The following is a 15538-nucleotide window of genomic DNA, read 5'->3' on the forward strand; positions in this document are numbered from 1 at the left end:
ATGTCAATAGAAAATACCCAGAATCGAATACCTATATATAGAAAATACCCAGACCTGAACATATATAGAAAATACCCACAGTCGAATACCTATATACAGAAGATACCAAGAGTCGAATACCTAAATATAGAAAATACCCAGAGTCGAATAACTATATATAGAAGATACCCAGATTCGAATATCTTTATATAGAAAATACCCACAGTCGAATACCTATATATAGAAAATACCCAGAACCGAATACCTGTATATATAGAAAATACCCAGAGTCAAATACCTAAATATAGAAAATTCCCAGAGTCGAATACCTATATATATAGGAAATACCCGGACTTGAATATATATAGAAAACACCCACAGTCGAATGCCTGTATATAGAAAATACCCACAGTCGAATAACTATATATGGAAAATACCCACAGTGGAATTCCTATAAATAGAAAATACCCGGATTGAATAATAGAAAATACCTACAGTCGAATACCTATATATAGAGAATGCCCACAGTCGAATACCTATAGAAAATAACCACATTCGAATACCTAAATGTAGAAAATACCCACAGTCGAATACCTATATATAGAAAATACCCGGACTTGAATATATATAGAATATACCCACAGTCGAATACCTATATATAGAAAATACCCAGAGCCGAATACATATAATACCCTCGTGCCACCAGAGGCCCAGTCAACCAAAAACCACCACACTGGCCTAATGCCCCGTTCCCTCAAGGAAGAAGATATACCAGTTTGGGTGAGTCACCCATGACTGTTAGGTTTTGGGTGGCGTTGGTTGGGATGGGTGTGAATGTGAGACCAGATAAATGTGCGAGTTGGGCGGGGGGGCTGGGGGGGGGGGGGGGGGGGGGGGGGCTGGGGAAGGATGGGCGTGGAGATTGGGTATAGGGGGTAGCTACTAGCTAGATCTCGACACCCCTGGGTGGTGGTGGAGGGGTTGGGAGTTGGGGCGGGAGGGTGACCTTTGAGGGTTATTGGGAAGACAGTGAGGCAGGCGGGGTGAGTGAGTGAGTCAGCTGTTAGGGTGTGGAGGAGGAGGAGGAGGATGTTGGAGGAGATCCTCCACCCTCCACCACAGGTTCCTTTCTCCCTCACTTGACTTCTGAGATATACTCTCTCTCTCTCGAGGTCGCAAGAATACTTCGAGGCATACCCTTGGACCCCTTTGAATGTGATCTACTCGCATTAGACACCTCTCTCTCTCTCTCTCTCTCTCTCTCTCTCCGAGACGAATGGAGAATAAAAAGGGGCGTTATATTTCGGATAGTGCCTCTGCTTCTGCCCCTCGACAAACATTAATTATTGTTCGTAAAGGGGTGGAGATGGTGCCCGAGATAAAAAACGGTCTTCAGTTCTCCCCTTGTTCCATTTATATGGGTATTTCTTTCCTCCCTCTTCGCTTTGCTTGTTCCTTTTTACACACACACACACACACATGAATATTATTTGCTGCAATCCAACAGTAAATGCGAGGGTAAAATGCCCATAAAAAAAAATATTTACACGTTGCAACCATTTTTTTCATACACTTCTGTGTCCCTGTTCACTGGTAAAACACGCACATATATATACTCTATATATATGTGTGTATGTATGTGCGTATGTATGCATATTCTACATGTGGGTTTGTATTAAAATGAATTTATTATTTGTCCAAGTCCCGTAAAGGCTTTTTTTTCCAGTATTTCTTATAGATAGATATTTCGCATACCCACGATTTAGAAATTTAGTAAAATTTTACTTAAAAATGACGAATTCATTAGTATTATTTTACTGACTTTTACACCACAAATATCTTTAATCTCACTATTTTTTTTAAAGTTTTTCATTCCTTTTCAAATTTCTGTTACTGTACATAAACGTACTTTCAGTTTTGTTAAAATGTTCTTAATTAAATCACGCAGTTATGATTCACATCTATAATTATTTTATAACCTTTTAATTTTTTTTCAAGTTTTTCATTGATTTCAAATTTCTATTACTGCACATAAACTTACTATCAGTCTCTTGTTAAAATGTTATATATTTAAATCAACTGTCATTTTCATTTTAAACATTCATTATTAATGACTATTGAAAACAGACCGAACCTTCCAACTTTCTCACAAAATATTCAACCAACCCACGTCCCCATTTCCGTCAGACTTAGAATCGATTATATAGCAGTACCCTTTATACGGGCACCATAGCTAACCAGACGGATTAGCTGGTCCTCCCGACCTTCGATCAAAAAGAGGCACCTGAACTAATCCATTTTATCTTCTTTTTTTTTAGCCTTATCAGATTCCACCACCTTCCTGTCATACCAAGTTTGTTCCATGTTCGCCTCATATTTCACCAATCGCTTTCACTCGTATAGTAATATAAGTAAAGCTTTCTAGGGTGTCTAAATGTACTTCATAAGATGGGGAAAGTTATTACTATTATGAGTATTAATGTAAAAGTAAATTATATAAAATATTTTCATTAATATCCGTCTTATATATATATATATATATATATATATATATATATATATATATATATATATAATATAGTATAGGCTGTCATTTCAGAGCAGAATGAATCATCAGTAAGAGAGAGAGAGACACATTTTTGTGGCATTGAGAGAGAGAGAGAGAGAGAGGAGAGAGAGAGAGAGAGAGAGAGAGAGAGAGAATGTACTACATGCAGAGCGTATCCATCACTCCCTAGGGTGGGGTATTACATCATCAATCCCTCCCCCTGTGTAGGGAGAGAGAGAGAGAGAGAGAGAGAGAGAGAGAGAGAGAGAGAGAGAGAGAGAGAGAGCTGTTGTTTGTGTGTATACTCCAAAGATATCCGCCATCATAAAAATTTCAAGAGTAGTCACACAAAGTCTAATAATAAATCATGTGTTAAAAATAGTATATTTCATTTAGGGTAGATATTGATCAGTAAACCGTAATGAAATAAGACAACCATTTGCTACGATCTTCAACAGGTCTAAAATCTTATTCTGCAAAGATATTTATTAGTTTAGTCGAGACACAGAAATGTTTGACGTGTCTTCATATTAAGTAGATAAAGATATATACAAATTGAGTCTTCAGGGTTGCTGCGTGCAAAGGCCGTAGTGATGTTTTACGTTTTTTTTCTTTTGCCGCTCTCTGTCAAGTGACTGTTCAGGGTAGGATACCGGTTTGAAGGTCATTTTGAAGCTGAATATCTGTACTTTTTCCCAGTATGTAAACAAGAATTTTTTTTAATGCAGCACAAGAAAGGATGGTTTTGCTAGGTGATTTGAATGCTAAAGTGGGCGAATGAAAGAGGCAAGTGTACATGGAAGGCATTCAGCTTCGAGAGTCATTGAGAATGCCGAGTCCTTTTGGAAATATGCTGAGGAAGGGTCGTTGATTATCGGAAGCACTTGGATTCCAAGGAGTAGTCGTCATAAGTTCTTCTGGGGAAAGACAAAATGGCGTCGAAGAGACTGTTCGTGTGTTTGTACAGTAGATGAAGGAACAAGTTAATGTCTGTAAGGATTGGAATAGGAAGGGATTCTTATATTGCGTGTTTGTACAGTAGATGAAAGAACAAGATGCGTCCTATTAGGGTGAGAATAGTTGTTGGAAGTATACGTGATGGTTAACTGTTTGAAGTCAATATTTGAATAAATAAAAGTTGTACTTGGAGAACATTGATGTTAAGATCTTGCTCATGTGGCAGTTGTCTTTCACAAGCAACTGATCATGACGAGAAGTATAAATGTCAGCGGTATTTATAGTCTGCAAATTATAAAACCTGTCTAAATCAGATGACAATTATTGCCTGTTACACAAAACAAGTCACATCCATCCATCCGACTTCCTACTGTCGCCACAAAGGGAACAAAAATGAACCGACCGACGTTGTTATTCTCATCAGTTCCCATTGTTTTACCAATTAACCCACTGAAAAAAGAAAAAAAAAAAGAGAGAGAGAGAGAGAAGCGTTGCGTTGCGACTGTATTTACTTTTACGTTACCCATCCCTTTGAAGGATACACTAGGATTGTCGATTCCGAAAGGATTGTTCTCATGCTGAGCTAAATAACTGATTCCACTTCGTTTTTATCCTCCCCTCAAAGGAGTCCTTTAGCGGGGGGTTGTGGGGGGGGGGGGGGGATGGTAGAAGGAGGGCCTTATTTCGTCTGGTCGTCTGCCCTTGTGTCTGTCAGTTTGTCCATAATTATGAAGTTTGTTTTCAGGGATCTTGTGATGATATCTCGCCCTTGAGGGAACGTACCCATATTTCTTTCTTCCTCGTCCAAGAATGGATTCGATTGAGAGAGAGAGAGAGAGAGAGAGAGAGAGAGAGAGAGAGAGAGAGAGAGAGAGAGAGAGAGAGAGGGGCGGCGGCATTGAAGTGACAAATGATTTTAAATTCTAACCACTGCCAGGAAAGACGACAGATAACTCGTATATACTGAAATGGAAACCGAAAGCACGTTCTTGCATAACAGGCAGGACGAGTATACCTCTCGATGTTTCTGCTGCTGCTGCTGCCAACGATCTCGCTCTTCTGGCTTTTCAGGCTTGTTGCAGGAACCTGCCTGCAGGCAACCAGCACCAGAACTTTTCATTTCATGCAAGATGTTCGTCAATTCTTGACTGTCACGTCCAATGGAGATTGTTAACAAAATTACCGGTTGTCAGGGTGAGCAGTGAAATTGAGTGATTGGACTGAGGGTCGGTTGGTGGGTTAAGGCTAGAACTGGGAAGAGAGAGAGAGAGAGAGAGAGGAGAGAGAGAGAGAGTGTCTGACAGTCAGTCAGTCTACCCATACCGTCATAACACAGCCGAAAGGGACAGGCAGGTCTCAGTCAGTTAGTTAGTCCTGACCCTGGACGATGCGGAACCCCCCCAACCAGTTGGTCGTAGACGCTCATTATGTATTCCGTCCGCGCATGCGCATATCTGACGAGGGCGAAACAGAATCCAAACTTACGTTTGAGATCTTCCGTCAAGGTTTTGTTGCATCGTCGAGCAAGCCCTTGAGAAGCTGCGTGCCAAGTTCACCAGCGAGGGACAAACAGAAATAAAAAAATAAAATAAATAAAATAAAACGCCGGTTGTGCAAGTGTCATCGTAATCGGATGAAGCGCATCCACGAGGAATGCGTATTGGTGCCAGCATTATATTATATATGCTTCTGTGCGTCGTCTGAGGAAGGCTATAAGGCTACTTACTACTTAAGAGCCTCAGACTCTTCTTGTCAGCTTGCTTGCTTGCTTGCTTGCTTGCTTTGACAGACGTGACGATCGTGTTACTGAAAAATGGGGCGTCTCTTGGCTTCGAGATAAACTGGGCTTCCATTACTGCTCTTAGAATATATCACCCTCTTTAGGTCTGGTCATGATTTCATTGCTGTTATATCGTTTGACTTCGTGTTTGGCGCAGTCGTAAGAAAAAGGTTTTCATCTGACTGATTTAGACTTTTAAGAGGGACTATTATGCAAAAAATATATTATTTTCAGACTTTAAGAGGCACTATTATGTAGAAAAATTATTTTCAGACTTTAGAGGGACTATTAGAAAAAAAATATTTTCAGGCTTTATAGGGACTATTAGGAAAAATTATTTTCAGGCTTAATAGGGACTATTAAAAAAATTATTTTCAGAATTTAAGAGGGACTATTATACAAAAATATATTATTTTCAGACTTAAGAGGTACTATTATACAAAAAATATATTATTTTCACTTTAAGAGGGACTATTATGTAGAAAAATTATTTTCAGACTTTAGAGGGACTGTTAGAAAAAAATATTTTCAGGCTTTATAGGGACTATTAGAAAAAAAATTATTTTCAGAATTTAAGAGGAACTATTATGTAAAAAAAATATTTTCAGACTTTAAGAGGAACTATTATGTAAAAAAAATATTTTTAGACGTTAAGAGTGACTATTAAGTAAAAAAAAATCTTTTCAAACTTTAGAGGGACTATTAGAGAAAATCTTATTTTCAGACTTTAAGAGGGACTATTAGAAAAAAAAATTATCTTCAGACTTTCAGAGGGACTATTAGAAAAAAAATATTTTCAGACTTTAGAGGAACTATTAGAAAAAATTCTTTTCAGACTTTAGAGGAACTATTAGAAAAAATTCTTTTCAGACTTTAAGAGGGACTATTATGTAAAAAAAAATATTTTCGTCACACTAAAGAGATCTTCTAATCGTCTGTGTTAACAAAGAGTCTGAGATGGCTGTGCTTATTGTAATTTCATAAAGCAATGAAAAATGAAATAAATGATAAAAATCAGATATTTATGCAAGCAAGGAATGGCAGTTTCAAATATTAAAGGAAACTTGTTTTTATCGAAGTCCAATAATGAATTTATTTGTGCGTGTGTGAAAGCTCACGGTGTGGCATAAATTCTTTCTTATACTGTATTGAAATCAATACTTATTACTGAATAAATTAGCGTTATTACCTAGCATTTCCAGAGAATAATTATGCATCATTTTGGCCGCGTATTTTCGTGGGAATGGTTTTAACTTTACCAAATAAACGATTGTATCAATTCCATTCAAATGATGTCAATTTCGCTGTTAAATAACAACATTGGCAACGCATTTATACTTTCAAAAGTAAGAAGTACTTCTAAAGTATTTATACTCAAAATCCGAACTTAGAGGTAGAGAATACATCGAATGCATGTAGCAGCAGAAGCCAACCGTCTCTTCCTGTCAAAAAAAGGTCCTTCTCAATTAATGGCCTGCGATCTGCAGAGTCTAGCCTGCCGCATTTTGATTGACAAAGCAAAACTGTAATGGCATGTCTGGTACCGAGATTATTAGTGTTCTCGGTATGAGCATTCTCGGCCGGCCAGTCATGTGTGTGTGTGTGTGTGTGTGTGTGTGTGTGTACAGCTTCAGTCCATGAATGCTTTTATTGGAAGTAAACTTGACATAGAATAAATTGTGTATATCGTCACTATGAAAATGAAAGTACATTTACAATATTTTTTTCCTTGCCCTTGAGACATTCTTAAGAATAACCTCAATTCACCTGCTTTGCGTCCATCAAATCAGCGTAAAAATAAATAAATAAATGTGACACATTTCTAAAACAACCCCAGGAAAGCATGCTTATAAAAGAAATCTTGCCCTTAGCAGAGTTGAAACACAGTTTATGATCGCCCATGTTTGGACTGCGGTACATTTTATTTTTGGGGGCGAGACGGGCGAGGAATTAAACGCCTGAATACATCAGCATAAATTCTCTGAAGTGGCTGAACAAATTCTACCCTTTTCGTACACCAGAAAGAATCGTCACATTCCACATGAGTTCCACAGTGTGACAGCAAAGTGTGATGATCATGATACTGCCTTTAGAAATCGGTTTTAGTTTTTGCGTTCGTGGATCAAAATAATGGAAATGATTTAATCCAAGTACAGGTCTTTACGTCCTTGATTACATTCCGCTCAAAGCGTTTGAAGGAAATTTAAAAGAGAAAGAATTTAGTATCTGTAATTCTTATAAATGTTCTCTTCATTCATGAAAATACGTTTTACACGTGACATTTTTATACTTTTGAATATTAAAACACATGTAACCCATTCATATGGAATTCGAATTCGCTTTTCCTTGGGGATATCTTACACCCTAAGGAAATTATATATATAAGCCCTCTTACCCTGACCAGGATTGGAATATGTGCCTCCTTGAGTTGGAAGTAGGGTGATATTGTGAGGACCTATTATGATTAATTCCCTCTGGGTTAAAATTCTCGGGGTAAAGTGAATTCAACATTAGTGGGCTATTTGTTAAATGTCCCTTGTGTAATGAAAACTAGTTCACAAATACTGAGCCCCAAAATTGAATTCCAAGGATATCAGGACTTACTAGAATTAGGGGACTTGGTCAGGGGACTTATTAGAAATAGGGGACTTGTGCAGCGTAAAGTCATTAGAAATAGGGGACTTGGCCAGCGTAAAGTCATTAGAAATAGGGGACTTGGCCAGCGTAATGAAGTCACCCTGATCTCTAGGGCCCAGGAAATATCTTCAAAAGTCTTCTGGGATTCTGTAACCATGCCAACAACATGCCAAGCTCAGGATGAATCAGTTCGTTAATCTGACCTCTTCTCTTGTCATGTCAGTTAGGCACGAGTAGTAATTCAAGTTAATTACTGACGGGTGATTACTTAACGTCTTTAAATTGAGGATGCATTTCGAGGAAGATTCCCTGTCTCGTGGGAAAGTACGTCGTTTATTAAGAAGTTCAATTATAGTGACTGATGAAGCGAATTTTTCGGAAACGAATTTTTCGGAACAGTGCTTTTCGTTCTTGAGCTACAAGTAAACTCTTCATAATAATAGCTGTCATCTGATTCAGTATCAAAATTGAAATCTTATACCTTACTTAAAGAATTAAGAGAGGCAACTTGAAAAACAGGGCTAGGTAAAACTATTCAGAGAACATAATAACTAGGTATGTTATGCAAGGAATCATTTAGAATAATTTGTCTTTGAATAAGAATTAGGTAAAACTTATCAAGGAACTTAATATAAAATTATTATTTGTCTGAATAAAAATTAGGTAGAACTTTTCAAGGAAACGTAATATAAAGTAGTTTATGGAAGGAATCGGTTGAAATTAATTGTCTCTGAATGAAAATCAGGTTAAAACTTTTCAAAAAAAATCTAAACAGTTTAGGCAAGAAATCATTTGGAATTATTTGTCTTTGAATAAAAATCAGGTAAAACTTTTCAAAAGAAAATGCTAACATAGTTTAGGCAAGAAATTTGGAAATATTTGTCTTTGAATAAAAATCAGTTAAAACTTTTCAAGGAACTTAATATAAAGTATTTTATTCAAGGGGCCACACTTGGAAATAATTGTCTCCGATTGGAAATCAAAGCAAATGGACATCAAAGCCAGATCAATTTAGACTTGAGTTTCGTCTTAATTTTTTTAACAGATAAATGGGCGCAGTGCCCACGGGGCTTTGACCCACCAGGGCCAGTGGCCAGAAAGATACCACCTACTCCATATAAAGATGGCAGAGACCGAAACCCTCGTGTTTCAATAACACAGAAGAAATTTTTCAAGACTTCCGTACCTGAAGATGACAGTTTAGGCATTTCCTCAATAGGTGTCTGGTGCCTCCGACAATCACGGGACCTTTGATAAGATAGGAGATAATCTTTTGGGGAGGGCTAAGGGCGGTTCATCAGAAGCCTATGCCAAAGAGGAGATACCCTGAATGTATCTTGGCCTGCGCATTTGTTTCATGGTTGAAGAATTCTACCGGATTGTTCGTGTGGTTGTATGTATGTGTATATATCTCAAAATAAACGAAATCGACATTTTATACTTATTGAAATAATAAACTGGGGGCTGCTGAGTTGCACAAATTTTATGAAAAAGCAGAATTAAATTTAACATTTCGATCATGTTCAGATTAACAACAAATTGAATTTAACATTTGGATCATGTTCAGATTAAGAACAAAATTAAATTTAACATTTGGATCATGTTCAGATTAAGAACAAAATTAAATTTAACATTTGGATCATGTTCAGATTAAGAACGAATTAAATTTAACATTTGGATCATGTTCAGATTAAGAACTAATTAAATTTAACATTTGGATCATGTTCAGATTGAGCACGAACAAACGAACCAATATCAGTTGATAAATTGTATGGCTGGAATTTTGACCATAGACGGGAACGTCAAGGAAATTGCACTAACTGCTAAAACAATATACGATGGTGCAAATGGGTCCAGTCACCTCTAGTCGAGTGTAAATGAATTCTAAAAAACTATAAGTTATGCAAAGTTCGTCAGCCCATCGTCTCAGGAACCTCTCCTGCGTGAGGTCTAAGACCACGGAAGTGAAAGTTCTTTCATTTATTTATTCCTTGTCCAGGTAAAGGTTGTTTCCTCAGGAAATTTCTTTTTAAATTAAAGAAACTTCGAACCACCCGTCTTCCTTGTCGAAACCTTCGCTATTATTGACCCTTCTTCCTTGTCTAAACCACTATTATTGACTCTCTTTCTTTTCTAAACCAACATTTTGTTTTGGGATAACAATAGCTTATTGTTTTGACTTTATTTACTTTTTTTAACAATCAGTTACGAAGCATACTGCTACTGAAATCTCTGGTAGAAACAACAAATTGTTCCTCAACATGATATTGAAGGAATGCTATTAAATTTTAGTCTTGTTCTAAGTTTTATCAAGTGCTATTAGATTGTAGTTGATTTTTGTTACGTCTGTATAAAATTATGCGACTCATGTTTTGTGTTTTCGTCTTAATAATGGCTTAAAAATTCTAATTTTTAAAAATATTTATTTTCAGTAAAGCACATAGATATGTATTGTACTTCTTATATACATTTCTCTCCAGTGTGCCTGCACAAATTCAAATAAAAACATATAAGAGACTATCCAACTCAAATTTATTAATACATTTTCAGTTTTAAAATGTTTCCATCACGTTGTCTCAAATTTTTGGACATGAAACTACCCCATTCGGAAATATAAAAATATAATTTGCTAGTAGTTCAGTCAATAAATCGTCCCAGTTTTGCCATTTTGCCAGGTCATCAGACACACACACACACACACACAAAAAAACATAAATCGAAACCATTTTATCGGCAAGAGTACCTTATATTTGCATAAGTGTATGAATGGACACGCAAGTGTTTGTTAAATATATGCTCAAGTGTTCGTTTATATAAATTGCAGGCTTTATATTGGAGACTATTAATTTATTGGTAATATGAATCTCAGGCTTTATATTAGAGTTTCATGTAATATAAATTACGGGCGCTATATTAAGTATATATATATATATATATATATATATCTATATATATATATATATATATATATTATATATATATAAATTGCAGGGTTTAGATTGGAGTCTATTTCTACATTGTTCATAAGCGACAGGTTTTATTAATATTATAATACTAAAGTCCATTACTATATTATTCACAAATTGCAGGCTTTACATCACAGAGTCTATTAACTGAGTCATTCCCAAGGTGATAATTCGTCTCTTTCAATTTCCTCCGCAGGTGAAAGGTCTACCTTCCTGGATGCACTGGGACAGCCACCGAGGCGTCGTGGAGGGGGTTCCGCGGCCCGCCGACAGAGGCCACCACTATGTCACCATTAGGCCGTCGGCAAAGACGAATCCACTGCCAAAGACGTCTTCTCCGTGGATGTCGTCGAGATATCTGGTGAGAGAGAGAGAGAGAAGGGGGGGGGGGGGGGGTGGTCATGGCTATAGATACCGACTGAGAGATTTATTATCGTTAGTTATTTTTCAAGTTAATGCCGTAGGGATGGATGTTTGTTGTACGTCATACACTAGGCCTACTTTGTTTGTTTTGGCTGTGTGTACGTGTGTGCATGTGTACGTGTGTGTGTATATATATATATATATATATATATATATATATATATATATATATCTATATATATACATTTATATATATATATATATATATAATTATATATATATATATTATATATATTATGTATTATCTAATAAAAGGAGCACACCAAAATGTAGAGAGAAAAGTACTATATTTCAGAGACTGCTGTCTCTCTCTTCAATATAGTACTTTTCTCTCCTACATTTTGGTGTTTTTATGGGCTCCTTTTATTAGATGGAATTCTGTTGTTACAGAACATTTTTACCAGTCATATATATATATATATATATATATGCTGGTAAAAGTGTCTGTAACACAGAATTCCATCTAATAAAAGGAGCCCATAAAAAAACACCAAATGTAGAGAGAAAAGTACTATATTTCAGAGATGCTGTCTCTCTTCAGGTATATGAATGAGAAAAGTTTACAGAAAAGGTGGTATTTATACCAAGAGATTCGTCCACAAGTAAGCCAATTTAGGTCACCCCCGCTGATAATCTTCCTTTAATCTTCTTAAGCGTTGGTTGAATGAACACTGCGTCGACGATGTCCGAGGTCCAATTCCCTTTTGAGATGTTCATTACCTGCTTCTCTTTTATTAAGGCCGATTCCATCATTTGACTCTTGTACCGGCAGTTGCTGCTATAAATTACACGTGACAATATTCCAGTTTATTCTATGGTTATGTTCATTTATATGATTGAAATAGCCGAGTTCTGTTGTCCATACTAACTGACCGTTTGTGTTGTATTAATCTCTGGGGAAGTGATTTACCTGTAAATCCGATGTAAGATTGGTCACAGTCCTGGCATGGGATCTCATATACCCCAGAGTCTTTGGGCGATGTCTTTTGTTGGACGTTAATCAGGATTGGCTAAGGTATTTGGGTAGGTAAATGCAAAAGGGTGGATTTCCCAAGTGTGAGTACTCTTTCTTAATCGTCTCCAGGTGGGGAATTTTTATTTTATTGTTGGGTGTGTCTCTGGTCTTGTCTTTAGGGGGTCGGTAGAAAATTACGTTTGCTTTTTGAATTGCTTTCTCAATTATATGGTCAGGATACTTTAAAGAGAAATAAAAGTTGCTTGCGAATTAGTTCAAATTCTTTTTCCAGGAAAATCTGGGGAACAAATTCGTAGGCTCTTAAGAATAGGTTGCTAGCTAGACTATCTTGATAGTATTGTCATGATAGCTAAAGTAGTGAATATATGAAAGTGAGAACGTTGGCTTTCTGTATATGGTAAATTGTATTCTGTCGTGTCTCTGATTATTAAACACATCAAGAAAAGGAATTTTGTTGTGTTTTCTGTTCCCATTCAACTTTAAATTTGATGCTGGGCACTAATGCGTTTAATTTTGAGAGGAATTCATTAAAATTACCCACTATTATCCCAAAATGTTAGTATGTCATCCACGTATCTCATCCCCACGCATGTTTTTGGGGTTTTATTGCATTTATTACTGTAGTTTCAAAGTATTCCATGTACAGATTGGCTAAAATAGGACTTAAAGGACTACCCATACTACACCCGAATTTTGCTTGTAGAATGATTCCCCGAATGAAAATACGTTATAGATGCACATAATTCAACTAACTTTATTATGTTTGTCAAGTGCCAAAGGGAAATGATCTGAATAGGGGGATAATTTTTCCCTTAAAAAACTGAAGAACGTCCTGTACTGGTACTTTGTGAATAGGGAGTCTACGTCAAGGCTTAAAAGTTTTATGTTGTGAAGTGGTATATGTGCTTCTCTGAATTGTGACAAAAGTCTTCCGAGTGTTTGATGTGACTGGGAGAAAAAGTGCCTAAAAAAGGAGAAAGGCAGGCCAGCCTAACCATTTAGAAATTTTGTAATTGAAAGCTCCGGCGCATGAAACGATGGGTCTGAATGGAAGATTGTCTTGTGAGTTTTGGGAAGACCATAAAAGTAGGGTAATTTAGGATTAATTACTTTAAATTTCTCTAATAGTTCAATACTCTTTTTGTCTTTGCCAATTAATCTTACTTTCCGAAAAAATTCTGTGGGAACCCTACTTTTATGGTCTTCCCAAAACTCACCCAAAGACAATCTTCCATTCAGACCCCATCGTTTTCATCGCGCCGGCGACTTTCAATTACAAAATTTCTAAATGGTTAGCTGGGCCTCCTTTCTCCTTTTTTAGGCACTTTTTCTCCCAGTCACATCAAACACTCGGAAGACTTTGTCACAAATTCAGAGAAGACATATACCACTTCACAACATAAAAACTTTTAAGCCTTGACGTAGACTCCCTATTCACAAAAGTACCAGTACAGGACGTTCTTCAGTTTTTAAGGGAAAAATTATCCCCCTATTCAGATCATTTGCCTTTGGCACTTGACAAAATAATAAAGTTAGTTGAATTATGTGCATCTAATAACGTATTTTCATTCGGGGAATCATTCTACAAGCAAAAATTCGGGTGTAGTATGGTAGTCCTTTAAGTCCTATTTTAGCCAATCTGTACATGGAATACTTTGAAACTACAGTAATAAGCAATAAAACCCACAAATGCTGTGGATGAGATACTGGATGACATACTAACATTTTGGGATAATAAGTGGGGTAATTTTAATGAATTCCTCTAAAAACTTAAACGCATTAGTGCCCAGCATCAAATTTAAAGTTGAATGGGAAACAGACAACAAAATTCCTTTTCTTGATGTTTTAATAATCAGAGACACGACAGAATACAAATTTACCATATACAGAAAGCCAACGTTCTCACTTTCATATATTCACTACTTTAGCTATCATGACAATACTATCAAGATAAGTTCTTAGCTAGCAAACCTATTCTTAAGAGCCTTACGAATTTGTTCCCCAGATTTCCTGGAAAAGAATTTGAACTAATTCGCAAGCAACCTTCATCTTTAAAGTATCCTGACCATATAATTGAGAAAGCAATTCAAAAAGCAAACGTAATTTTCTACCGACCCCCCCCTAAAGACAAGACCAGAGGGACACATCACAATAAAATAAAAATATCCCCACCTGGAGACGATTAAGAGAGTAACTCACACCTTGGGAAATCCAACCCTTTTGCATTTACCTACAAAATACCTTAGCCAAATCCCTGATTAACGTCCAACAAAAGACATCGCCCAGACTCTGGGGTATATGAGATCCATGCCAGGACTGTGACCAATCTTAATCGGATTTACAGGTAAATCACTTCCCCAGAGATTAATACAACACAAAAAAACGGTCAGTTAGGTATGGACAACAGAACTCGGCTATTTTCAATCATATAAATGAACATAACCATAGAATAAAAACTGGAATATGGCACGTGTAATTTATAAAGCAGCAAACTGCCGGTACAAGAGTCAAATGATGGAATCGGCCTTAATAAAAGAGAAGCAGGGTATGAACATCTCAAAAAGGGAATTGGACTCGGACATCGTCGACGCAGTGTTCATTCAACCAACGCTTAAGAAGATTAAAGGAAGATTATCAGCGGGGGTGGGACCTAAATTGGTGTTACTTGTGACGAATCTCCTTGGTATAAAATACCACCTTTTCTGTAAACTTTTTTCTCATTCATACCTACCTGAAGAGAGAGACAGCAGTCTCTGAAATATAGTACTTTTCTCTCTACATTTTGGGTTTTTTGTTTTATGGGCTCCTTTTAGTAGATATATATATATATATATATATATATATTGTCTGCCCATGTACGTATAAATGTATAGGCCTACAGGCAGAAGCTCTTATCAGTTACAAGTCCCAAGGTTCTGGGGAATCCGATATTAAGGGGTATTTCTCATTAGGGGTACAGGTTTAATATCGTCTCTAGTCCCAGGCTCTCTTTCTTGACCACAATAAATGCTGAACAAGACCACAATTAATGCTGGAAAGCATTTAGTACAGTATAGGCCTAGAGCAATCCCCTGACCTAGCAAAAAATGCAGTGTTCCACCACTTTGCCACGATGCAAAGATTAATGTATAAAGCTTACCGAATAAAAAATACTAATCTAAACTAAAAGTAAAAGCTTTCTTATATTAAAACAAACCAAATGAGAGAAATTTTTGGTCCTCTGCCAAAGCAGCTACTAAAACGTGGAACTATGTCATAGAGAAAAATTGCAA

The 15538-nt window shown here is 36.6% G+C and overlaps 1 protein-coding gene across 1 annotated transcript in view; it reads left to right on the forward strand.

Moving 5' to 3' along the window:
- The window catches only part of LOC135212475 (dystroglycan 1-like), an 84209-nt gene that overhangs the window by 51833 nt on the left and 16838 nt on the right, over nucleotides 1-15538 (forward strand). Inside the window, 2 exon segments of the mRNA XM_064245928.1 lie at nucleotides 11064-11160; nucleotides 11163-11228. Coding sequence (XP_064101998.1) covers nucleotides 11064-11160; nucleotides 11163-11228 — 163 coding nt within the window.

The sequence above is a fragment of the Macrobrachium nipponense genome, chromosome 41, assembly GCF_015104395.2.
Source record: "Macrobrachium nipponense isolate FS-2020 chromosome 41, ASM1510439v2, whole genome shotgun sequence".
In the NCBI taxonomy this organism is placed as follows: domain Eukaryota; kingdom Metazoa; phylum Arthropoda; class Malacostraca; order Decapoda; family Palaemonidae; genus Macrobrachium; species Macrobrachium nipponense.